The sequence below is a fragment of the Sminthopsis crassicaudata genome, chromosome 5 (genome assembly GCF_048593235.1).
Source record: "Sminthopsis crassicaudata isolate SCR6 chromosome 5, ASM4859323v1, whole genome shotgun sequence".
NCBI classification, from domain to species: Eukaryota; Metazoa; Chordata; class Mammalia; order Dasyuromorphia; family Dasyuridae; genus Sminthopsis; species Sminthopsis crassicaudata.
This window is the reverse complement of record NC_133621.1, coordinates 67407536-67433833: the sequence shown is the minus strand read 5'-3', so window position 1 is coordinate 67433833 and position 26298 is coordinate 67407536. Positions and strand designations below refer to the sequence as shown.

At 32.9% G+C, this 26298-nt stretch overlaps 1 protein-coding gene across 4 annotated transcripts in view; it reads left to right on the top strand.

Annotated features, from left to right (window-relative positions):
* Positions 1-26298, top strand: part of ARHGAP12 (Rho GTPase activating protein 12) — a 124065-nt gene that overhangs the window by 58118 nt on the left and 39649 nt on the right. For 2 of the 4 annotated variants that reach the window (XM_074267062.1, XM_074267061.1), the window contains exons 3-6: positions 13956-14219; positions 18752-18892; positions 20409-20489; positions 25145-25267. In XM_074267062.1, coding sequence (XP_074123163.1) covers positions 13956-14219; positions 18752-18892; positions 20409-20489; positions 25145-25267 — 609 coding nt within the window. The remainder of the gene's footprint in view (positions 1-13955; positions 14220-18751; positions 18893-20408; positions 20490-25144; positions 25268-26298) is intronic. The other 2 variants (XM_074267064.1, XM_074267063.1) reach the window with 1 other exon arrangement.

The following is a 26298-nucleotide window of genomic DNA, read 5'->3' as shown; positions in this document are numbered from 1 at the left end:
AAGAACACTATGCCTTGTCAATCCTTGGCAGTTTGATGGAAGCATTCTTGGTAGCTCCATGCATTCTTTGGTGGATTTTTTGGATCAACCAAGGGTTCAGCCTATTTTGGGATCCAAAGCTATTGGAGCCTCCAAACTGGACTTTTACCTTCATTCCCAGGCTGCTTCCAGGCATTTCCTTTTATTCCCCCTTCCCTAATTTGTTTTTTATATATATATATATATATATATATATATATATATATATATATATATATATATATATATATATATATATATATATATATATATATATATATTTTTTTTTTTTTAGCATTCATAATTTTTTTTGAGTTCCAAATTCTTTTTCTCTTTTTAGTTCTCTCCCTACCCATGATACAGTAATAATTATACACACGCACTTATACATTACATATTTCCGTATTGCCTATGTTGTTCTCCATCTTTTATGAATGTTTCCCACCTAAAAACAAGAAAAATAAAGGGAAAAGATATAATCTGTACTCAGTGTTCATCAGTTCGTTAGAGGTGGATAGTAATCCAAAATTATCCATTTTGCTGTCCATGTTCCTCTTTATCCCTTTTAAACTCTTCCCTTATCTATAGATCTGATGGGTAGTTTTTTCCATACCTTTCTAATTTGCTTATAATATCACTGTCTATGTCTAATTCATGTTCCTATTTTGACTATTTGTTGTTACATCGTGTGAAATATTGGTCTGTGCCTAGTTTCTTCCAAACTATTTTCCAATTTTCCCAGCAATTTTTTTCGAATAGAGTACTTCCTTACCAAAAACTTAGGTTTATTAGACAGTATATTACTACTTCCAGGCATTTCCACTGCCCTTCATACCTGGAATGTGCTTCTCAGGCTTATCTTTCAAGGCTGAAGCACCACCTCCTTCATAAAGCATTCCTTCCTTTCTCCTTTCCCCTACTTGTTTTCTCTCTCCTCATTTTCCTCGAGTGCTTTGACCTTTACTTTACCCAGGCCCTGTAGCTATCTATAAATTCTTTTCAGGTGGTCTGGGTCTCACCTACTTAGCAGTGATAGGTTCTGAAGGGTTAGAAAGAAAGTTCTCACTACTCAGATTTTTGGCTCTTTCAAATGGTCTGTTATCAAAAATGGATATGGTTTTATCAGAGATGACACTAAAGAAGATGCATTACCATCTGTCTTATTGCTGCACAGTCAGGACCATAGTATCTCTATTTGTGCGGTTTAAACTTCTTCTATGTCAGGGTTTCTTAATCTGGATTTTTTTTCTTTCTTAGGGTTTGTGGATGAATTTCAAAGGATCTGTGAATTTAGGTATAAAAACAATTGTATATTTTTCCTACCTCTAAATGAGCATTTCCTTAAATTATGAAGGTAGGTAACAAACTATCAGTAAAAATCACTGATATTTTCATATTATAGTTGTTGCATGTACCTTGAAAATATCATTTATATTCTTCAGTACTTCAAAATTACTGAAATTATGAGGCCCACTACTATATTACATGTAATCACAATCTCCTGATTAGAATTAATTCTTAATAACTGGCCAACCACTGGGTCCACAACCCCCCCCCCCCCAAAATGCTAAGAACCTAAGAACCTCTTCTTTATGTGTTACCTTTTCCATGTGTTTAAATAGCTTTTTCATTTTTTCATTTTGTAATCTTTTCATCTCTCTCCTTACTATTTGAGATTTTGAATCCCATTTCTCAATTCCGGAGCTGTCCTTTACAATAATCTTTTCTTCAATTTCCTACCTAACTGAACAAAATGTGAAGATCCCTTTATCTATTTCATTATGGCATTTTCATTCTATATAACTTGTTTTTCTGTTTTGTAATAGGGCATTTGACTGGAGATAAAAATAAGAAAATGATGTATAGGAAGATAAAATAGTTTTAATACAAAAGAAAAAGTTAAGGGATTCAGTAAAATGTTAGGTGCTGTTTTTAGGATAGAAATTTAAAAATATCACTTCTGATGAGTATAATTAGAGAATTTAACAAGAAAGATATGGGATCTTTATTTTTTCATTTTGATTTGTTGATTTTATCCTTTTACTATGTGTCTACTTTGTAGACAAATGTCATAGTAGTTAATTGAATTGTAATTACCCTTTATTTGATCCTTTCCATAAATCCAGGATGCATATAAGACTACCTGGCTTTCTTTTCTTTCATCACAAATTCTATAATGGATTGATTACTTAGCTCCTAAGTGTCCTTCATTTTCATTCCAGAAAATAGTTCTTCCTTAATGGTGAGAAGCAGATTTAGCATAGCAAATCTCTTTGTTGATTCCTCTAAGTTTTAAAGAATGAAATTATTGACATTCCACTAAATTATTATTTTTTAAACCTCTATTTTTGGCAAAGTCAACTCCAACAAATATTAAAATAATTGTTGCAGCCTGTTACTATTATAATACTAATATAACATATAATACAATATTCTAATATCGTTCTTATCTTTTCCCATAAAGATCACAAATACAAGCAAAAGAAGTCCTTTCCCTCAAGTAGCTTACATTACAAGAGAAGACAACTCATGAAACAGAATTGGAAAAGAGGGGGAAAGAAGGGAGAGTATAGACCAGCTTGAAAGCAGAGAGGAGAAATCTAGAGTGTCAGAAGGGGAGCTAGGAGAGAAGTGAGCATTACTGGCTTGTGTATTTCTTCACCAATCAGAGGAGGTAGTTGGAGAAAAGGAGACATCATCTGGGATGAGAAAGCTATTTGATAGAGATAGAGAATTTGGGAGTCAAGAGTAGAGCTGGGAGACAAGTGAATGTAAGCTCTTTGTGAAAGCATCTTTGGGAAAAATCTAGTAGCATTCCCAGAAGCTGGGAATGTTATCTACCTTGAAGATCAACTGTGAATGACTTAGCTATTCTTAGCAATAGCAATTCAAATTCCAAAGAATTCATGGTGAAAAATGTTATCTGCCTTTACAGAAAGAACTGAAGGAGTCTGAATGCAGATCGAAGCCTACTATTTTCACTTTACTTTTGTTTGTTTATTTTTGTATTTTCTTTCATAAAATGAGTAATAGGAAAATATTCTTTGCATGATTGCACATGTATAACTTATATTAAATTGTTTACTGTCTCAGGAAGAAGGGAGGGAGGGGGAGAAATTGGAATTCAAAATATTTATAGTGATGATAGCTTTTTTATTTTTTTAAATACATGCAAAGATAGTTTTCAGCATTCACTCTTGGCAAAACCTTGGGTTCCAAATCTTTCTCCCTCCTTTCCCCCTCCCGTAGACATCAAGTTATTCAATATAGGTTAGATATGTGCAGTTTTTCTAAACATATTTCCACATTTATCATGCTGCACAAGAAAAATCAGATCGAAAAGAGAAAATAATGAGAAAGAAAAAGCAAGCAAGCAAACAACAAAAAGATGAAAATACCATGTTATAATTGACATTCAGTTCCTATAATCTTCTATTTGGATGTAGATGACTTTATCCATTACAAGTTTATTGGAATTGTCCTGAATCATCTCATTGTTGAAAAGAGCCACTTGGGTCCATCAGAATTGATCATCACATAATCTTGTTGCAGTATACATTGTTCTCTTGATTCTACACATTTCACTCAGCATCAGTCCATGTATGTCTCTCCAGGCCTTTCTGAAATCCTGCTGATTGTTTCTTATAGAACAATAATGTTGCATAACAAAATATACCATTATTCAGCCATTCCCCAGCTGATGGGCATCCACTCAGTTTCTAGTTAGTTGCCACAACAAAAAGAACTGCATGCAAACATTTTTCACATGTGGGTCCTTTGTTTTTTATCATCTCCCCTTAGAGACACAGCAGGATCAAAAGGTATGCACAGTTTGATAGCCCTTTGGGTATAGTTCCAAATTGTTTTCCAGAATGGTTGGATTAGTTCATAATTCCACCCATACTGTATTAGTGTCCCCGTTTTCCCACATCCTTTTTAACATTTCTGTGATTTTAGCCAGGAATTCAAAATTTAAAAAGAAAAAAATTTAATTGTTTTTTATATGCAGTTGGGAAAAATAAAATAATAAAAAATGAAAAAATTGAAATGTTATATGCCATATCCTAATTCCAAATGGTATGTTATCTTTTATTGTATCTGTTTTGAAAGTTTTTTTTCTTTGCAGAGTCCCTAACATTGGGTATCTTCTTAGACTGTGTCCTGAGACTACCTCTCCTTCCTAATTATTTTGCTTAATGATCTCATTACTATTCATATATTCAGTTATTTCTGTGCAGATGAATCTCAGATCTATTTATCAATACCTAATTTCTCTCCTGATCTTCAGTTTTACACCACCAGCTATCTATTGGGCATCTCAAACTGGATTTACCATAGACATCTTAAATTCAACATTTCTAAAACTGAATCCATTATTCTCCCAAACCCTTCCTTCTTTCTATTTTCTTATTTCTGTCTAGGAGATCATCTTCTTTCTAGTCACAATTGTTTGTAATCTCATTATCACTCTTGATTCCTTGTTCTTTCTCATTTCTTGAATTCAGTCTGTTGTTAACTCTTTACCTTCATGACCTCTCTTGCATATGCCCATCTCTCCTCTGACTCAGACACCACCCAGATGCGGGCTCTTGTCATCTTAAGCCTGCATTATTACAATAGCCTTTTGATTGATCTTCTACTTTGTGACCCCATATGGAATGGGCACCATGAAATTATGATTCATTATTAGAAAATGTTTGATTTATATACCTATTTTATCTATCTACATACCTAGATGATGAAAAATTTCTATGGTGAAACAGAGTTGCTAGTGGAAAAAGTTTAAGAAGCCCTACTTTAATTAAACTGTCAGAGCAACTTTCCTAACGTGCAGATGTAACTAAGTCATCTCCCCCTATCTCCCATTTACCAAAATCAGGGGCTCCCTGTTGTCTCCATGATCAAATACAAAGTCCTACTTGGCTTTTAAAGCTCTTCATATCTGGGTCCCTTCTTCCCTTCCTCGTACACTGTAGTCCAATAACACTGAACTCTTTATACAAGGGTTCTGTGAATCTTCACTGGTTGTTCCTCAGGCTTAATATGCTCCTTCCCTACTTCAATCTCATAGTTTTTTGTTTTTTTTTTTTTTTTTTTTTGTTTTTGTTTTTTTTTTTTTTTTTTGACTTCAGATCTTATCTAAAATCCTGCCTTCTGCAAAAACGTCTTTCCTGTTCTCCCTTAATGTCATCCCATTTCCTACTTATCCTCTATATACTACACACACAATATATACCTCTATATAAGGTCATATTCCTTTGTAGAAGTAACAAAGTAGATTTCCTTTAAGTTAAAAGTAATTCTATAATTAGAATTAGAGGCTGTTTCTGAAGTGTAAGTCAAATTGTGTCACTTCCCTTGCTCAGGAAGCTTTAGTGATTCTTTGTTTATCAGTAGGATAAAATAAAAACTCCTTTTTTTGGTACAGAAATTCATTTCCAAACTGATACCAGGCAATCTTTCCTGAGATTTCATGTTATCCTTCTTCACACACACTGTTTTCTGACCTAACTGGTATATTTGGTTTGCTACTCCCCTCTCCTCCCACCCCACACATATATACCCCACACCATTTCTTGTAAATGTGTGGTTCAAGTGGTTCAATCTCTTTTTAGGCCTATCTGACTCTTAAGGAGCTTTTTTGTTGGAGTTTTCTTAGCAAAGATACTAGAATAATTTGCCTTTTTTTTTTTTTCCTGTGGCTCATTTTATAGGTGAAAAACCAGAGCATTCAGAATTAAATTATTTGCCCAAACTCAGCTAGTGTCTGAAGTTGGATTTGAACCTGGGAAAATCAGTCTTCCTGAGTTCAGCATGGCACTCTAGCCACTTCATCACCTGGCTACCCCTTTTAAATGGGCTTTTGCATAAACTATCTTCTATAACTAGAATGTTCTCCCTCCTCACCTTTTCTTAGAATTTCTAACCATTTTTGCAGCTCAGCTCAAGTGCTATCTCCTACAAAATGCCTTTCCTGGTTTTCCAAATCTGATAGTGTTTTTTCCTCCCATTCTAAAGGAACTTTGTAATTTAAAGTGTGTGTGTATGTGTGGGTGTGTGGGTGTTTTATATAGTATTTACTCATCTATACACTTATTTTCCCCAATAGAATGTTAAGTCCTTAATGGCCTGAGCTGCTTGGTTTTTGTCTGTGTACCTAATTTGTGGTACATAGTAAGTAGGTAATTAATCAGATGATTGTCGATAATCATGTTATGTTTTATATGCCAAAATGTCTTCATGATATTAAATTTGTCTTGTAACAGAATGCTTCCCATTATCCAATATTGGAAAATAATCATGTTTTTAATTTTTTCTTAGTCTTGTAAGATACGACCTTTCAACTTTGATACCAAGTTTCATTAATACCCAAACACAGACTTAGAATTACTTCATATTCATGGAATCATAGGGCTTAGATCTGGAAGGGACCCTGAAATAAAATTACCCATTGAGATAAAGAAACTAATGCCAGAGAGGTTTGGTATCTTATGTAAGGTCACATAAGTTTCACAAAATAGTTTTTCAGACCAATTTTATTGCCCAATTGTAGATTTAAATTTATCTTTTGTCTTTTACTTGACTTCAGTTTTGTCTTATCCATCTTGTACTCTTTAAAAATAGAGAATGATAAAGGCAGCAAATTATGATTTGAACAGATTTAATGTTATCTTGCTGAAAACACTTCTATCTATCAAAAGACAGGCGGGGCCCAGGAATAATTAGTGGAGAAGTCAGGAGAGAGAGAGAGACTTCATTCCAAAGAATCATACAAGGCATTGTGTGGGTTGTTGCCGAGGAGGGAATACTGCCTGTACGGAGGTTAATTTTTATTTTATGTTCAAATATTATGCAATTTCCTGCACATGTATTTAAAAATGTCTTATTTGAATGATTGAGTCATTTTTGATTACGAGTGAAATAAAGTGTTCACTACAATGTATACACATAAGTTATAATCATACTTTTTCTTGAAGTTTCTGTCACTAAAAAAGCCTTAGGCTACAAATCAGGAGATCAAGGTTCTAGTCTCAGCACTACATTGATAAGCAGTATGACCTTGAGAAAGGTAATGTGGCATATTAAAAGGATTCTTGGAGTTAAGACTATCTTGTTGAAATCCTGCCTTTGTTATAGAAATTGATGACTTTCTGCCAAGTCATAATAACCCCTTTGAACCTTATATATCTGTATAATGAGGGAGCTGGCAAATGATCTCAAAGGTTGGTCGAAAAATGTGGAATTAAAAGAGGGGGAGAACTCCAAAATAATTGACTAAAGTTGTAAATAAAGACATTATGAACTTACTTTAGTGAATCTGTGATTCCTTTCATGCTAGTAGACTCTAGAAGTACAAATCACATTCCAACCTCCTCTTTTCATTCTGCAACTTTTGTTCCTCACCTCTGCCTCTTTTCCTGGCTAATTTAAGCTCAAGTGACCTCTACATAAGATCTTTTTTGAACTACTCATTACTAATATACCTACTAATTACTTCACATCTATGTCTTTTTACTTTTTATCTACTTTATTGTATAGATGTTGACTTCCTCTCATTTTTATCTTTGCATTCTCAACATCCTCCATTGTGATAGGTATATAGTAGATAACTAATAAATGTTTGCTGATTTGCTAATTGTTGATGTAAAGATTGATATCTTTTAAAGGAGAAGCTTGTTATTAAGAGCATATCTTATTAATGCTTTATTTGTTAACATTGTTACATAAAATTGATGTTGATTGGTTTTTAATAAACCTTAGATCTTTGTTAAAAAGAACTAGTTGAGGCAGCAGAGGGAAATTAGAGTAATATCAAAAATAAAACATTCAAAATAGTTAATGATTTTAGTAATCTACTGTTTGACAAACCCAAAGACCTCAGCTTTTGAGATAAGACCATTTCTAGTCGTGAAAAGGTCCTCTAAATTTTTATTGATCAGAGAAATGCAAATTAAGACAACTCTGGGGTACCACTACCATACCTCTCAAATTGGCCAAAATGACAGAAAAAGATAATGACAAATGTTGGGGGAATGTAGGAAAATTGGGACACTAATACATTGTTGGTGGAGCTATAAACTGAACATAGCTCCCAGAACCATTCTGATGATCAATTTGGAACTATGCCCAAAGGGCTATAAAATTGTAGATACCTTTTGATCCAGCAATGTCTCTATTGGGCTTGTATCCTAAAGAGATCTTAAAGGAGCCAAAGGGACCCACGTGTACAAAATGATTATTTTTGTGACAGTTCTTTTTGTAGTGACAAGGAACTGGAATCTGAGTGGATGCCCATCAGTTGGAGAATGGCTGAATAGGTTATGGTATATGAATGTTATGGAATATTATTGTTCTATAAGAAATGATCAGGAGGATGGTTTTAGAAAGGCCTGGAGAGACTTACGTGAACTGATGCTGAGTGAAATGAGTAGAACCAGCAGATAATTGTACAAAGCAACAGCAAGATTATACAACGATCAGTTCTGATGGACGTGGCTCTTTTCAACAATGAAATGATTCAGGCCAATTCCCATGGTCAAGTGATGAAGAGAGCCATCTGCTATAAGAGGGAAGGCTGTGGGGACTGAGTATGGATCGCAGCATAGTATTTTTACTCTTTTTGTTGTTTGCTTGCATTTTGTTTTTTCTAATTTTTTTTCCTTTTTGATCTGATTTTTCATGTGCAACATGATATTTGTGGAAAATATGCATAGAGGAATTTCTCATGTTAAACATATATTGAATCACTTGCTGACTGGGGGAGGGGGAAGGGGAAAGGGAGGAAAAATATTAGAATACAGGGTTTTGTAGGAGGGAATGTCGAAAATTATCCATGTATATGTTTTGAAAATAAAAACCTTTAAAAAAAAAAGTAAAAGTCAAAGTAAGAATTTTTTTAAGGGAGGGGGAAGGCACCCTTATAGTTGTGTCAGTTCTCTTTTTTAGACACTAGACCCAGTTTATTGAATTGACAGATAATGTGTTCCATGAAAATCATCTGCACAACAGAATCAATTCTGATTATGTCATATGTTATTTTCCTCCAGGGCGAATGTGTGCACCACCCTTCCATTTAATGGTGACTTCCTTTGTCTCCTGGTTTTGTTAATGGCAAGAATGTCTGTATTGGTATTAGTTGTTTCAGATCTACATAGTCACTGAATTAGAATCTTACATTGAGATTCTCAACAGATAGGTTAATGTTTATAAATTCAAAAATTCAATTAAAAAAAATCCTATGTGATTCTTTGCACTCTGTTCCTCTTCTATTATTGGGCTGTTACTGTTGAAGTGAAAATAGGCCATACAGAATAAAAAAGCTGTTTTATATTTTCCTTTCTTGAATATGTTACCATGACCAAATAATTCATCCACCTGCTAAGAATAAGCCTCTCTGTACTATGTTAGGCTATCAGTCCTCAGAAATTAGGTCTGATTTGTTCCTGGTACCTTATCAGTGGTTTCTGTAGCATTATAGAATGTGTTTTTTAAAGAGCTGCCAGGCCCTTTTTATGTATGCCCTTATAGTGGGATTGTAGAGGACATTCAAGTGGCAACAAAACATTTGAAGTACCATGGAAACGCTCCTGGTTTGCACTGGAAGAAAAGATTTAGATTTTGAAGGATATATAATGATCATTTAGTCCTTATCTTATGGATGGAAGGTTACAAAGACAGCAGGAAACATTTGAACTCAGGCCTTTTGATTCCAAACTTAATGTTCTGTTTAAAGTGGTTTTCTTAAAATATTCAACCTTGTTTTTTAAGAAACACTGTTAAAAAGTGTATTACATGAACTATCATTTCGAATCATTCTTTGTGCAGGTTTGTGCCACTGTTTTTGAAGGAATGTGCTTTGTGGTTTGTGTTTGTGTGTGCTTTTTTAATTTGTTAAATCAAAAATCTTCCATGAAAAAAATATCGATTGTGACATATCTATTCTGGCAGAGTCTCAAAATACACTTTTCAAGGATACTTTCTGTGCAGCCTCAGTTAAGTCTCCAGAATCTGAAATTGTATTAAAAATGTTTTGAAAGAGTTTTATTTCAGGTGTATAATAGTATAATTTAATGTGTATGATCTTGGTAGTCTGGTACTTATCTTTATGTAACAGTGTAACAATTGGTTCATAAATATTTAACAAGAGGAATGTTTTATTTACATGTATAGCCTTGTTTTTGTTATATATGACTTTCAAAATGAAATCATTTGGATATGAATACTATATATTTTTTCCTTTTGCAAACTATGAGATTTTGAAGAATAGAGTCTTTTTGATAGGTTTGTTGGAAGTCTTCTACACAGACAGCTGTGATAAAGATTAAATTTGAAGCCAGCTTTTTGAAATAACATCTTAGATTATTTTTTATAATATATCTTATTTTAATAAGTCCTTTTATAACTTTTATCACTAATAAGTCCTTGCATGTATATGTACTTAATGATAAAGAAAGTTTTATAAATAGGTAGTTGACCCTGAATCTTTTTTTTTACTATTTGGTTCCTTAAAGCTCTTTTTATTTTTTAAAATATATACTCATCTTCTGGAGTAAAAGTATTGGTGTTCTATTTTAAATGTGGTTTAGGATAGTTAATATCTTTTTCTCTTGGTACAAATTTTACTTGTTCTATAGTTTACCTTAAAAAAGAGAAAAGGATCATGCATGTGTTGTTTAGCCAAATATATCCTTTTTAAAAACCAGGTGACAATAATCACAATTCAATTTAATAAATGTATAACTGGTTACCCTTAGAGTATATGTAGGATTTTGTGCTCTTGGCTGACATCTAGTGGGACGTATAGAAACAAAATAGATTTGGATGGCAGCACAATGCAGGATCCTGAAGAACACACACACACACACACACACACACACACACACACACACACACACACACACACACACACACGAGTGACTTTAGAACTCTTGAGTTTTCATCCCCTTGTTTTGCAAATGGTACAACTGAGGCTTGGAACATAAGCATTGTAATCACTTAGTAATGGTGAAACCAAAGTGAAAACTTGAGCCTTTAGATGCTAAAATTGCATTTCTTCACTTTTGTGCGGAGGCTCTCTTTGACAAACTATATGTTTCCCTTCTTGGTATAATGTTATTTTAAAAATTCATAATTTAAGAAAATGCTAAATATTACTTAGAAGTTTGTAAAAAATCAGGATATAAATTTTTTTTTTTTCTACCAAAGTTCACAGACTCCTGAAACCCTATGCACAGACTCCTCAGAAGTACAATGAACTCCAGATTAGTCTTATTCCTGGTCTTTTCCACTATACACACTCCCTTTCTACACAAACTCTTCACTTAAGCCAAGTTGATAGCTTCACTCTGCCCAGGGCAGCAAAGTCTACTACAAATTCACAGTATTTAATCTCAGCTAGCTGTTGGTAATACAACAAAATTTATTTTTTCCTTAATTTATTCTCTGTCTTTACTTTTATCAGTTCAAAACCTTCAATTCTCAAACCTTTCTTGCCCACTATACTTTAAATTTCTTTTAACAGATGTTCTCTGCCTTTTATTTTACTGAGAAAATTAAAGCCTTTCAACATGAACTCTCTCTTCCTTACCTCATATGTCTCCATCTTCACTTATCCTTTCTTTCTTTACTCCTGTCTCTGAGGAGAGCGTAATGCCTGGCACACAGTAGGTGTTTAAAAATGTATATTGTAACTGTGTATAGAGGGGTTGCACTTGTCTGTGACCAGGTCAGTTACTTGACAACCTGTGCTCTTACTCCTATCTCCTCTTCTCCTAGAGTTGGCCCTGTTGATCATTTTCTTTCTCTCTCTTGTATATCTTTAGTCTCCCTTCTATTGGTTCTATCCCTGCTACTTCTTACAAACATGCTCTGGTCCATGATAGCTCCAAAAGAAACCCATTTGAACCTACCTCTCGAGCTATTGCTTGATATCTCTTCCATTTCACTGCTGAACACCTAAAGCATCATCTACACTCATTGTTTCTACTTCTTCACTGCTCATTCTTTGTTTTATAAACAAACACACACACACACACACATATGCACGCACACACAAATAGGTTTTGTTTTGTTTTGTTTTTTGTTTTCTTTGGTTCCACCATTCCAATAAAACTTTTTTTCCCCCCAAGTTGCCACCTTGGAAGTCACTGATTACAGAATCTCATGACCTTTTCTCAGTCGTCGTCTTCTTTGACTTCACTGTAACTTTTGATTTTAGTAGCCATTCCCTTTTCCTTAACATACTCCATTTTCTGGACTTCGATAGTATGTAACTCATTTCCTTTCAGTTGAATCCTTCTCAAGTCATGTTGCTGGATTTTGAGCCCCAAAGCTCCATTATGGACCATTTTCAATTCTTTCTCTTCACTTTCCCTCAGAGAATCCTATCATCTTCTATCAGTTTAGTTATCTATATGTAGATGACTTCTGGATTGATTAATACATTAATATTTTTTCTCCTAAATTCTAATAATACATCATAACTCCCTATCATGTTTTGTGATGGCTCTCAGAATCTGAATTAGAAGAGACCACAAAAACCATGTAATTAAATCCAAATGTGAACAAGAATCACCTCTAGAATAAATCCAAAAAGCTTTTGCTAGAAGGTCTTCCCTCCTAGGGAACTCATCACTCTGGGATGTGGTCCATTTGGCTAGCCCTCATTATTATAGGAACTTTTTTTCTACATTGAGCTTAAATCTGTCTGCATGGGGCTTACCTCATTATTTCTAATTTTGCCATCTGGGACCAAGCAGAACAAATTTAATTCCTTTACCATATGACATCTTATGAAATATTTGATATATTCTGCTTCCCTAAATCCTCACTTCTCAAGGCTAAATGCCCTCAGTTTCTTTAGCTTATTCTTAAATGGTATGAACTTAGGCTCTTTGAGATATCATAGTTACCCTCCTTTGGATATACTTTATCTGAAAGTTCCTTAATAGGAACTCTTTGCACTTTGTGTTGCTAAATGCTTAGCATTGTGCCTAGCACATAGACATGTAATATGTTTGTAAACATGTCTGAAAACAGTGTACAATATTTTAAATATCTTGCTGTTATCTCTTTACTAAAATTTTTACTTAAAAGTTTTGCACCAATGTTTATATTATGTGCGCGCGCGTGTGTGTGTGTGTGTGTGTGTAAGTAATTTTTTTTCCTTTTTTTGCTGAGACAATTGGGGTTAAGTGACTTGCCCAGGGTCAAACAGCCAGGAAAAAGTGTCTGAGGTCTGATTTGAACTCAGGTCCTCCTGATTTCAGGGCTGTGCCATCTAGCTGCCCCAAACCTAACAACTTTATTATTAAGTAAGATGAATTATATTGTTTACAGTATACTTCTTCTACAAATATAGAAATAACTAGATTTGAGTAAGTAATTCGTTTGTGGTTAACGAAGCTGTATTTGATAGCAGAAGTAGAACACCATTAACTAATTGTTGGCTTGTTGGCTGATTTTTCATTTTATAGTTTTAGAATGTTAATCTGAAAAAAAATTAATACAATTTTGTTTTAAAGAATTTTTTAACCTTATTTTAAAGAAATATCTCTTCCATTATTTGCATATATCTTAGAATTTTGAAACTCAACCAACATCCTAATTTTACTGATGAATAAATAGTTTCAGAGTTTATTTCTTACTCAAAGTGGTATGTATAGGTAAACACCAGAGCCTAGGATTCAGATCTATAGATAACAACTCTTATTGTTTCTTTGAATGGAGGAAGACTAATAATAGTCTTACCATTTTCAATTTTATCCCTTTTTGCCCATATTTTGCATCTGCAACTAGAAAGCAGATGTCTCCTAATTATGCATATTTGTTAATAAAATTACATCATAATATGCCTTTTATAAATGGCCTTTTGTTAACTTTGAGTTTGTGAACATAATTTCAGTCTAAAATCAGATATTCTGAATTTGTTCCAATAGCCGACTACACCACCAAATCAAGGAAGACCAGATTCTCCTGTCTATGCTAATTTACAAGAATTGAAAATATCCCAGTCTGCACTTCCCCCTCTTCCTGGCAGTCCTGCGATTCAGATTAATGGAGAATGGGAAACTCATAAAGACAGTACAGGACGTTTTTATTACTACAACAGAGGAACACAGGAAAGAACCTGGAAGCCACCTCGATGGACTCGAGATGCCAATGTAAACAAAGGAGACTGCCAGAACTCAGGAGATCAAGAGGTAGGAGTCGGGGACAGTCATCAAAGCTTTCTGTTCCATTATTTGAAGGAAATAGTTTTTTTCCTAAAGCATCCACAATCTCAAAAGTGCTAAATATTATTTCGCATCATTTTACTTGTGTTGGTTATTTTCTTCATATCTTGGATAAAGTTACTGTCATGTTATAGCACAACCCATTCTGAATTGTTGCGTGAAACATCTTTCCCAGTCTTTTTAGGATCATGGAAGAAGTGGAGAAACAATTATGTAACTTAGCTGAGTCAACTAGGTAGCAGCGTTACTTAGGATCAAAGGATCACTAAGTAATGTAAGATTTAAGTTCCTTGAGAGCAGGGAGTATTTTTGCTTTTCTTTATATCACCAGTTTTATATGCTTATGTACCTGACACTCATTTAACAAGGCTTTCATCATTGTTAATATCTTAGGTTTGGTGGTGGAAGGATTCTAGTGTTAATTTAGCCCAGCCCCCTAATTCTTCAAAGAAAGAAATTGATTCCCAGAGAATCAATGGTGATCAGACAGGTAAATTGTAATGTCAGAGAGCAACTATTTGTAACTTACTTAACAAAAAATTCATGGCCAGTAGATTTTTTTTTTTTTTTCAAATTACTGTCCAAAACTAGTTATCTATAAATCAAAGAGTTGAGCTATCTGAACTTTAAGGTTATAGAAAGATTGCTAGAGGAACTAGCTCTAAAATTCAGTGCTTCTTTGTAAGCTTGACAATTATCTATTGTCACCATTTTATTCTTCCCCCCCCCCCCCCCCCACACACACACACAGCTAGGAAGTGTTAAGTGTCTGAGATCTAGATTTGAACTTGGGTCCTCCTGAATTCAGGGCTGGTGCTCTGTTCACTGCGCCACCTAGCTGCCCCCCACCATTTTATTCTTAAATGCTCAGTAACTCATTCTAATATTTTCCTCCATTCTGAGTAAAAATATGCAGTTTCATCACTAGGATTAAATATGTTCTACTTTATAGTCAGCACTTTGCTAAAGTGGTGGGTATTCCTTCTGTTGAGGCAAATTATAATGGATGATCTATGGGATGGTCTGTGCTGTGGCCAAAAAAAATTCCATCACTTTAGTCCAGTATTTTGACTGTGAGCTTTTTGGAAATTATCTAAAGTAGTCCTTCTGACAACAGATATTGTTGTATCCATATAGGGAACCCTTTTTAACTTTGGAAAATATACCATAACCTATATGAAAATCCAAATAAACTAGAAAGTTTGGGAGGGAATTGTATTTTCAAGTGACTCAAATTCCATTTCATAAATATTAGCTAGTTTCTATTTTAGTAAGAATGCTTTGAAATTCATAAATCAAAGCATCATCCTTAAAAGGGATGGTCCTGCTTATTTATAACCCCTTGGTGCTGAATTGATTGAAAATACTACTTCAAATAGATGAATATTTCTTTAATTTCTTTTATACCAATAATTTGCCCAGCAAATGTTTTTTTAATTTTTAGTGTAAATATTAACCAAGCCCATCTTTTTTTTTTTTTTTGAATTAGTAAACCCCCAAATGATATTTAACAGAATTTGCTTAAAAAGTGGCATCTCTTATGAAATGTGTGATTGTTATATTGTCATGAATCATATAGTCTTGAGTCTTTTGAGTATCCTGCCTGTCATCTGTCTGTTTGGATTATGTTAACAACTACAATAGATACCAGTATCTGTTTGTTAAGAACGTGTTGGGAAAGCCAGGGCATTTTCTAGGTTATTTGTGTATGTGATCAAGTTTTGTTTTTCCTTCTCAAACTTGCCAGTCCTATTATTTTATTTTGATTGCCTTTTGTTTTTTGTTTTTTCAAGGCAGGAAGAATAGTATTCTTTGATAAGGGTGGAATGTATTATCTGATGATTTGGCCGGGGGTGGGGGGGGTGGGAGGGTGGGGGGGGAGATAAGCTTAAATCTGAATGAAGGTGATTATTTAAAAAATTGTTAAAATCTATGGAACAAGTTTTTGTGCTGGAGGTGATTTGACAGGTTTGATTTAAATGTATTTTTATTAGTTTCTGAAACAATAAAAGCTGCCATTCTCATTTTTTCTGAATCATAATGTGACTGTGAGAAGGGCAGTAGGAACTGCCTGTAGGACTGTAGGAACCATCACTGTACACATATGGCAAATATTGTAGCCTGATTGCTGCCTGAAACGTTTTCGACTGTATGCCTTACCGTGTTTTTCCCTTAAATTTAAAAAATTGAAATAACTGAATCATTGTTTCTTTTGTTACCCAAGATGGTAAGTGCAGTTTTCAGGTAGAGGTCATTATAACATAGTATATGTGTGTATACATTTTAATTTAATAATTTTATATAATTTAGTAATATAATCTATGCTACTTTAGATCTTAATACAATTTAATAATATATTCTATGCTACTTTAGATCTTAATACACAGAAATAGGAAATTTTATTTTCAATTAGATAGTGTCATGTTTATAAAAGGAGTTATTTACTTCTATGTGGCTTAATTATCATTTTTACTTGCAAAGTGATGCATTTCCCTTATTCCTCTTTTTCTTAGAAGAGCTCTTTATGGAGCCTTTTATATTTTGAATAAAATTTCCTTCTTAATAAAAAATAGGGAAGGGGTTTATTTAGATTTTTAAGCTTTAAGGGACCTTTCACAACTGGAGAGGCTTTAAATTTTTATATTTTATATTTCTGATTTGTTAGTTTTGTTGAATTTTATTGGGCTTTCTTAAAGTGTTATTTTTTTTTTTTTCTGTGATAAACTTTTGGTCTCAGAGTCCCTGCTGTCTATTGAAAGTTGTTAACCTAAATTTAATAGGATCTTTTTCGCTTCTGTTCTTCAACTTTTTCCTCTGCTTTTTAGTTTTGTTGATATTGTTTAGTTTGTCATTTTTGAACTTTTACCTAACTAGCTTTAAATACACTGGTTACTTGCAGCTAATACCTTTGCTAAATGAATATTTGATTTTGCATTTCATGAATTGAATAAATTGAAAGTAAAGTAAATTGTGTAGGAAAATAATTTATTACAGTAGATGAAAGTAATAAACTATTGTTTTCAGAAATAGAAATATATTACTAATGTTACTTACATGCTAATTATAAGTAGCATCTATTTAGTGTTTTAAGTGCAGTATTTTACATGTGTTTCCTCATTTGAGCCTCAAGCAGTGCTGTGAGAAAGAAATTATTATTTACATTTTACAAATGAGGAAATAAAGCTGAAAGATGTTAAATAACTTGCCCAAAGATGCTCAGCTAGTGAGTATCAGGTCTTTCTGAGTCCAGACCCTGCATGCTAGTCACATGCCCTCTGCCTGTTTAGTTATAGAAGCATTTTAAGCTTGCTTTTAAATTGTGTCTCTCAAAATTTTTAATATACATAAAAACTGAAGAATAATTTTTTTTCATTTACTTTTACTTTTGCCTTGCCTCGTTGGTGTGTTCTGACTGGGAATTCAGTTAGAATTTGTGTAGATTTCTATATTTGATTTAGTCTAGAAGAATTATTAAGGGTCTGGTGTAGTCTAGGTATTGGATTTTTTTCTCTGGACTTAGTAAGGTAGGAGAGAAATTTTTTGTTCACTCAAAACTTCCCTTCCTCCAAAATCAAAACGTCCTATGGATATTTTTGGACTAGAGGATCGCAGTGCTGCCTTAAGTAATGATAATGAAGAAAGAACTAGACCCCACAGATTTCAGTTGCTTTGGGGCCTGCCTAGCAATGGCTATGTTATCTGCTCTGTCTGTTGAATCCATGAATAACCTTTTACTGTGTGATGCTTTAAGAGAGAAGACACAATTAGCATGATAGAAAGTATTGGGGATCTTTTTACCTTTTGCTGGTATTTCTGGTGGTCATGTGATCATTTTAAATCTGTCAGTAAAATTCCAGGTACTTCTTAAAACATTAGAATACTAAAATTCTTAATGTATTTTAAGTATTGATCTATGGGAACCCATAAAGTGTGACCTAATTAATTTCTAAACATCAACTTAAGACTCTTCCAAGAAATAACTGTACTTGTCTTATGTTAGTATTATTAATGAAAAATTAATGAAAGAATAAAAGGAACATCATTCAGAGTTTTTCAAAAGGTCGTATAACTGGTTTTTTGTTTGTTGTTTGATTTTTTTTTTTTTTGGATATGTTTTGATATGTTCAAACTTTCTTCAAAGAATACTTAAAATGCTTTTGTAAACTGCATGTAACAGTCTGTGTGCGTAAAATTACTGCATGTAACTAAATGTCTGTGTACATAAAATTGAATTCACCAACTCTTAAACTCTTCAATTTTAATACTTTGCCTCACTTAACATTTTCTTATTAAAGTGTGTATTTTAAAATTATTTTTAAAAATTAATTAGTATTTTTTGAATATGTGTTAGTTTACCTCTTAAAAATGCAAATGGCACTTTGCTCATACTATACCTCATTTTCAGATCTTTTAAGCCATATTAAATGGATATCTTAAGTTTTGAACTTCCACATACTCATGTTGAAAGAAACAATTCTTATGTTTCTGACTACTTCTAGCTTCTTTCATCGGAAGAAAACTACCACAGTTCTTGTTTCAGCCAATCAGATAGTCAGTGTGGTTCTCCTCCAAGGGGCTGGTCAGAGGAGTTGGACGAACGTGGGCACACCTTATATACCAGTGACTATACTAATGAAAAGGTACTTCTTTTTTATGTCATCACATCTAAGTTGGTGGAATCTGTATAAAATAATACTCTAGTCAGTACTAGAGTGTTAATGTTGTAAAACTTACTGAGAATACTCATGACAGTAATTCTAGATTTGTATTGTTAATGGCTGTTAAATCCCAGTATAGTTAACTACAAATTCATGGTTTTAGGCTCTCACACGCTCGCTCTCTGTCTCTCTGTCTCTCTCTCTCTCTATGTATATATATATGTGTGTATATATATGTATATGTGTATAGATAGTGTGTGTGTGTGTGTATATATATATATATATATATAATGTGTGTGTATGTATGTAGTTTGTGTGTATATATACATACATATATAAGCCAATTATTGTTATTACTATTTTATCAACAAAGGTTTAAGATGTGTTGCACTACCTTTAAAAAAAAAAAGACCGCCTTTTTTAAGCATTTTTATTGAAGTAATCTTTTTCCCCCCTTACCTTTCTTTTAGGATCATACTTTTTATGTTATTCTTTGGAACAGTTTTGTACATTGCTATGATACTTTCAATTCATTATCTGTTATAGGAAAATATTTTTTAATTTGGAGGCATTGATTTTTCATATATAGCAGTATAATAGATGTGGAACAGAGGATATATCATGTGCTAACCCATACTTTTCATTCTAGTTTGGATTTGGAAAGATGTTTGCTCAAGCATCTCAGACATTTAGTAATATATGTGGCTAAGTGATTTGGTTGTTATAGTTGGCAAAGTTTTTATTTAGCAGTCAATCTTAAATGATTAAGTAGTGATATTTGCTTTCATTTTCCTTTACCTTCTCTATATTATTTAAAATGGCTACAAATTACTACTGTTGTATTTTTATAATAGTTCTTTTCAGTGATATGCATAGGATAAAGCAGTCCATTAGGGAAAAGGCCAAACGGAATTATATTAAGTGAATAATTATTCCAAGTTGTTATAATCTAAAATTAAAAAGAATAAAAATCTGCTCTCTTTTTCTGATCATTTCTCTGTGTGCATGTTCATATGCATGCTCTCACATGTTGTACAGTGTTGTAAAGTAGGAAGAAATTTTAATGGTTATTTAGTCCCACTTCCTACCCTGGGTAGCAGAACCCACTTCAAGCAGGCCAGTTGTTTAACAAATAGGCTGCTTTTATAAAGCTTCCTTCCTAGTGAACTGAAATTGGTCTCCCTAAAGCTTTCTCATCTCCTAGCATTGTTGTAATAGAAATAATAATATTTGTAGTATTAGGAAAATCCATTCCAAGATCTTATTGTGGTTTTTAAACAAGGTGAGTGGTATTGGGGAAAAAGAAGGGAAAAACTCTACTTAATTTTTTTTAATATAGTATGGTGATAAGTTAAATATTTGCCATCTATGTGTATTATATTCCTTTCATCAAATAGTGGGGAAAATATAAGGAAAGAAAAGAATTCAAGATTACAGATTACACCCGTCAAACCTAAAGATATTATTTCTCCTTCCTCTTATTTTTTGTTTTTTGTAGTGGTTGAAGCATGTTGATGATCAAGGCAGACAATATTATTACAGTGCAGATGGCTCTCGATCAGAATGGGAATTACCAAAGGTAAAAAAAAAAGTTTGTAACCAATTTTCCTTTTTAAACTGTTTGAAAAATAAAATTTCCTTTTTTACATTTCGTTAAGATTGAGAATGATTTTTCATTTTTCATTGAGAATGATTTTTCAAGATTAAAAATTATTATTTCATTTAAATAGATCCTACCAAATATATATCTTGTTTCCTTTTGTACCTAATATAAACTGTCTTTTAAGGCCACATATGTATTTCTGTTTGGTTAATCATCATTTATTATGTTCTTTTTAAGAATTTTTTTTAATGTCTGCTTTTTATTGTTATCATAGTTTTCCTGAGTATCTCTTCACCTACCTTCCCAGAAAAATATCTCATGTAAAAAAAGTTATATTTTTAAACTGATCAATACATTGAAAAATTCTGAAAACATGTCCAATATGTAACATTTGTAGACTTCCCATCTCCATAAAGAGTCAGATTGGAGATATTTTCTCACATTTCTTTCAGTCATGCTTGCTGTTTATAATTTTATTACTGCTCCACTTTTGATTTTTTTTTGTGTGTGTGGGCTTATTCTTTTCATTTACATTGTTTTTGTGTGTGGGGGGGTGGGGGTTTCTTGGCTCTGCTCATTTCACTTTGCAACAGTTTATGTAGATTTTTCTGTACTTTTCTGTAATCACATTTCTTACAGCATGATATTTCATTATATTGATGTACCACAATTTGCTTAGCAATTCCCCAATATATGGGCATCTATTTTGTTTCCAATTCTATCACATGAAATTCTGCTGTAAATATTTTGATATATAGGAATATTTTCTCCTTAGTGATTGATTGCTTCCTTGAGGGATAAACACAATAATGAGACTCTGCTTTAAAGTATATGAACATTTTTGTCACTTTATTTGCAAAATCTAAAATTGTTTTGCACAAAATGCTCATGTTGCTTCACAGCTTCACCAGCAAAATAGTGGTATGCTTATCATTCCATGTCCCCTACAGCATTGTCTTTTGCCAATTTTTGCCTTTGTCAATTTGCATTCATTCAAGGTTGTATTGATTTATGTTTATCTTACTATTAGTGATTTGGAGGATTCTTTCATGGATTGTGAATACTTTGAAATTCTTATTTTTGATAACTTTCGTTCCTATTCTTTGGTCACTAAAGTATTGGGGAATGGCTCTTAGTTTTATATATATTTATTAATTTTTAAAAATATTATTGGGTAGCTGTAAAGAGCAGGAACTCTGTATGATTGATTTAATCCTACAACAAGGTGTTAACTCAGTAGAATTGATAAGACAATGGTTATCTAGTTTAGCACATGAGTTCTTTAGTTCAGTATGATTGATTTAATCTTTCAATAAATAATGGTTCCCTAGAGATATAATGATTGGTTTATATTCAATATACTGTAATCATGTAATTGTAATAGAACATATAAACTGGGGACAAATTGGGGACAAGACAGAGGCAGACTTTAAGATGGAGACGGTTGTGGTGGCTTTCCTGCATTTTCTCCACTGAAACCAAGACCCATTCCAGAGGGCCTCTATCTGGGCCCCAGGTGAAGGAGACAGACTGTGAAAGAGATAATAAAAACTTTAGACTTTATCCCTGACTATTCTCGTGGTGATTACTCTACTAAAATGAAGGCTGGTCTTGGGAGAGAAAAATTATACAAATATTTTTTTCCAAGGCAGCTAGATGGTATGGTGGCTAGAGCACTAGCCCTAGAGTCAGGAGAATCTGAGTTCAAATCTAGCCTCAGACTTCCCAACTGTGTGACTCTAGGCAAGTCACTTAAAACCCACCTGCCTCAGCCTTTTCCCTCCATTCAACTATATTTCTTCTTATCCTGAGTGCATTAATTTCATCTGTGCAAAAGTTTTTTGTTTTCGTGTTATCAGAGTTATCTATTTTATTTTTGCAGTTGCTCTATTTCTTGGTTAAGAGTACATCTACTCATAGCTGTGAGAGGTATATAATTAGTTTCTCTTTAACATTTTCATATCATGATCTTTAATAATAAGGTAGCATACCCACTTAGACTATATTGTGTAATGTAGTATAAGATGTTATCTGGGTCTAATTTTTGCCAGACTGATTACTAATTTTCCCAGAAGTTTTAATCAAATACAGAATTTTTTTCCCTGAATTATTTCTGTTTTCTATTTTATGAAATATTATTCTTGATTCTGTTGTTTCCATTCTCCTTTGTCTGGTTCATTCCATAGATCTGTGTTATTATTATTACTACTATTACTACTACCAATTATACATGTTTTTGATGCCTGTTACTTTATAATATAGTTTAATATTTGGAAATGCTGTTCCTTATTTATCCTTTTTATCATTTCTCTTTATTTTAGATCTTTTATTTTTCCAAATGAATTTTATTATTTCATCAAATTCTACAAAGTATCCCCTTAGTAATTTTATTTGTGTATCAGTAAAGGTATAAATATCAAAGACAGTGAATCAATTAATTCTTGTCTTTAAAGAGTTTATAGTCTTCTGAGAGAACACTACATTCATAGATAAAAATAGAAAACATACTTGTATACAAAGAAATTTTGTAGGAGGTATTGGGGGGGGGAGCAGGAGCCTTGGCATGGAGTGGGAAAATGGAATGTCACAAATGAAGAACATGAAACAGGCCAGTTTGGCTAGAAAATAGTATCTTGAGGGAAGTACTGTAGAATTGTTATAGAAATAATTTAGAGCCAGATTGGAAAGTGCTTTAAATACTAAACAGAGAGGTAAGTTTGTATTTTATCTTAGATGAATTTGGGAGCTTGGGACTGAAGCTTTTTAAGCAGAGGAGTTAAATATTCATATCTGTGCTTTAGGAATATCAATTTGATAGTGGAATTGAGAATGAATTAGAGAAAGAAGAGACTGGAAGCAGGAAGAACAGTGATAGCAGGGCTAGTATAGTTTTTGGTGATGTGATGGGAGCGTGGGCTTTGGTGATAGCTATATGAATTTAGAGAAGAGAGCATCATTGTAGAGGTGGGAGGTCTGCAAGTGTTGCACATTTCATGTTTTCCCACATTTTTTTTGGATGTATTGTCAGTTAAACTCATAATTTTTTCCTCCTCTTTTTCTTTCCTTTTTAATCTTTAAAAACCAACTTTGTTATATGAGATTACTTTTGGAAATAGGGAAATTATGATGATATAAAAAATAAATCAGTAAAAATGTATTTAAAAGAAAAGAATGAGTAGGATACTGTGTGGAAAAGAATTGTCAAGAGATGTTTAATTTTAGAATCAAAACTGGTTTTGTTACAATTGGAATATTTCTTTACTTTGTCTTTTAAATTACACTTATACCTTTAGAGACTCTGGTTTTGGAGTTTGGGGGTTTTTTGTTTGTTTTTAGTTGGCTGTGATGGAGTTGAATTGAGAGATGCCGATGACAAAAATTTTTTTAAAAAACATTTTACTATAAAAGTGTTTAGGGCAAGTAAATGGTATAGTGGAAAAGAAGGCTAGTCCTGGATTCAGAAAGACCTGAATTCAAATCCAGCCTTAAATATTTACTAGCCAGGTAATCCTGGGAAAGTCTGATTTACCTGCCACAATTTTCTTATCTTTAAATTGAGGATAATAATTGCACTTACCTTCTAAGGGATTGTGAGAATCAAATGATATAAATATTTGTACAGTGCTTTGTGAATCTTAAAATATTATTATTGCATGTAAAAAATCATAATTTTCATTTAGCATAATTTTATGAGAAATTTAAAATATAGTTACATTAACTCTTTAGCTATGTATAGTTTTCTTTTGATGTAGAGAATATGTACTTAAAGTAAAACCTTTTGCATAGAACTCAGTGCTAATCTATGTTCATTGTCTAAATATCTAGAGCCTTTTTTATATTTATATTATAGCACTAATAATTCTATTAAAATAAGAAGAAAACTTTATCCTGGAAATTCAGTAAACCTATTAAGCTTGGAATTTGTTGTCATTGCTAAATAACTTTTTTTTTAACAAATGATATAAAATTTAGGGAAAAAACACATGCTATCTTCCATATTATGCATATGTGGAAACATTTCCTTTTCTGTGGCCTTGTTTAGTGAATAATAGTAGTGTCGCTTCCCAAGGGAAGACATTATGAATTCTTTTTTTTTAGTTTTTGCTGCTAAGCAGCTTCAGGATAGAGAAGCCCAACTTATCTACTTTATTTGGTGTTGACTTGGCTGTGTGCCCAGTTTGGTGAATGGAAGGTTGGAGCTCGAAGTCAGGCATTGGTCTTTCATGCTTTCATGGCCAGTGTCAAGCACTACCATTACGCATTAGACGAACTCCTGTTTGCTACTTCAAAGAAACAAGCCATCATGTGTTTGGGCTTGGAGAGAAAAAGAAAAAAAGAACAAAAGGTTATTGATTATGTCTTTGTGTGTATGTTTTGCAAAGCTAAGCTAAAAAATAAGTGCCTGTCCTAGGATTTTAGAGAAGAGTCCTTAGAGATCATCTCATCCAGCCCCATCTTTTCAAAGATGGAAGAAACCGAGACTCAGATGAGTTAATTAATTTACCCTAATGTATGGTTGTCTATAAAATACTCTTTGTGGAACACCACATATGTATTGTCATCTGGTTTTCATTATGTCAAAGTATTACTTGTGCTTATATTATTTATAATGGATATTTTGTTTTCTTTAGTATAATGCTTCACAGCAGCAAAGAGAAATAATTAAAAGTAGGAGCTTGGACAGGAGGCTGCAGGATCCAATAGTATTAACGAAGTGGAGGCACAGCACGATTGTGCTAGACACCAATGATAAGGTAGGAATAATTGAAGGAACTGGTAAGAATTTTGGCAGGTTCTTTATGCATGGTATTAGAGATGGATTGTAGCTGTCTTATGTAGTGTCTCTTTCGTGAAAGTCAGTTACTTTGTAATATACAGTGTTATAAAAGTCTTAATGAAGTTTTAAGCTATCAAAGATTTAAAATCCACTAAGCTTTTTGGTATACTCTATTCTCCCTGTAGACTTTTAATTTTCATCTCTATGATTATTCATGAATAGATTCTCATGTTTTAGTTGTTGATTATTATGCTATTTTATTGTATTTTATTTAAAGCATTTACAATTTGCTTTGAGGTTAGATTATTAAATTTTTGCTGACATTCATTCTTGTCTAGCTTTTAAAAAATAACAACCCTCCTTTTTTAGTTTTCAAGTCCATAGTGAATCTTTTATAACAATATATTTGAATATTTCCACCCCAGAAAAAGTATGGATTACCAGGAAAAAAACTCCAAATCTGAAGTGATGGGAAAAGCAACTTTGCTAGGACTAGTTCTTTCACCATTTGGAGGTAGTATATTTTCACTCTCTGGCATTGTATGGGGAGTGTGAAGAGTCATTGAACCAGAGATTAAGATAGAAAAGTTGGAAAAGTTTCTTCCTTATTCTTAGCCAGTTTTTTAATTAACTAGAAGGATTATTATGAATTTTAAAATATGTAAACATATTTACATATGAATATTAGAATATTTCAAAATCCAGTGTAATTTTGAATGGCTTAATATTTTACATTTATTCTTACCTATTAGTCCTCCATCATTTGAATTGGAATGAGGAGTTGGATATTTACTAGTTTTCCAGGTGATCTGAAAAATTCAAATTTCTGGTATTCATTTTTTATATCCTCTCTATGTACTTATATTTGTATATGTCTTATTAGAATATAAATTCTCTGAGGTCATGGACCATTTCTCTTTTATTTTTAGTGCATACCATGGTTCTAAGCACTTACTAAGTCCTTAATCTATGCTTGAGAATTGGTTGATTAAAGTTTGTTAGGGTATA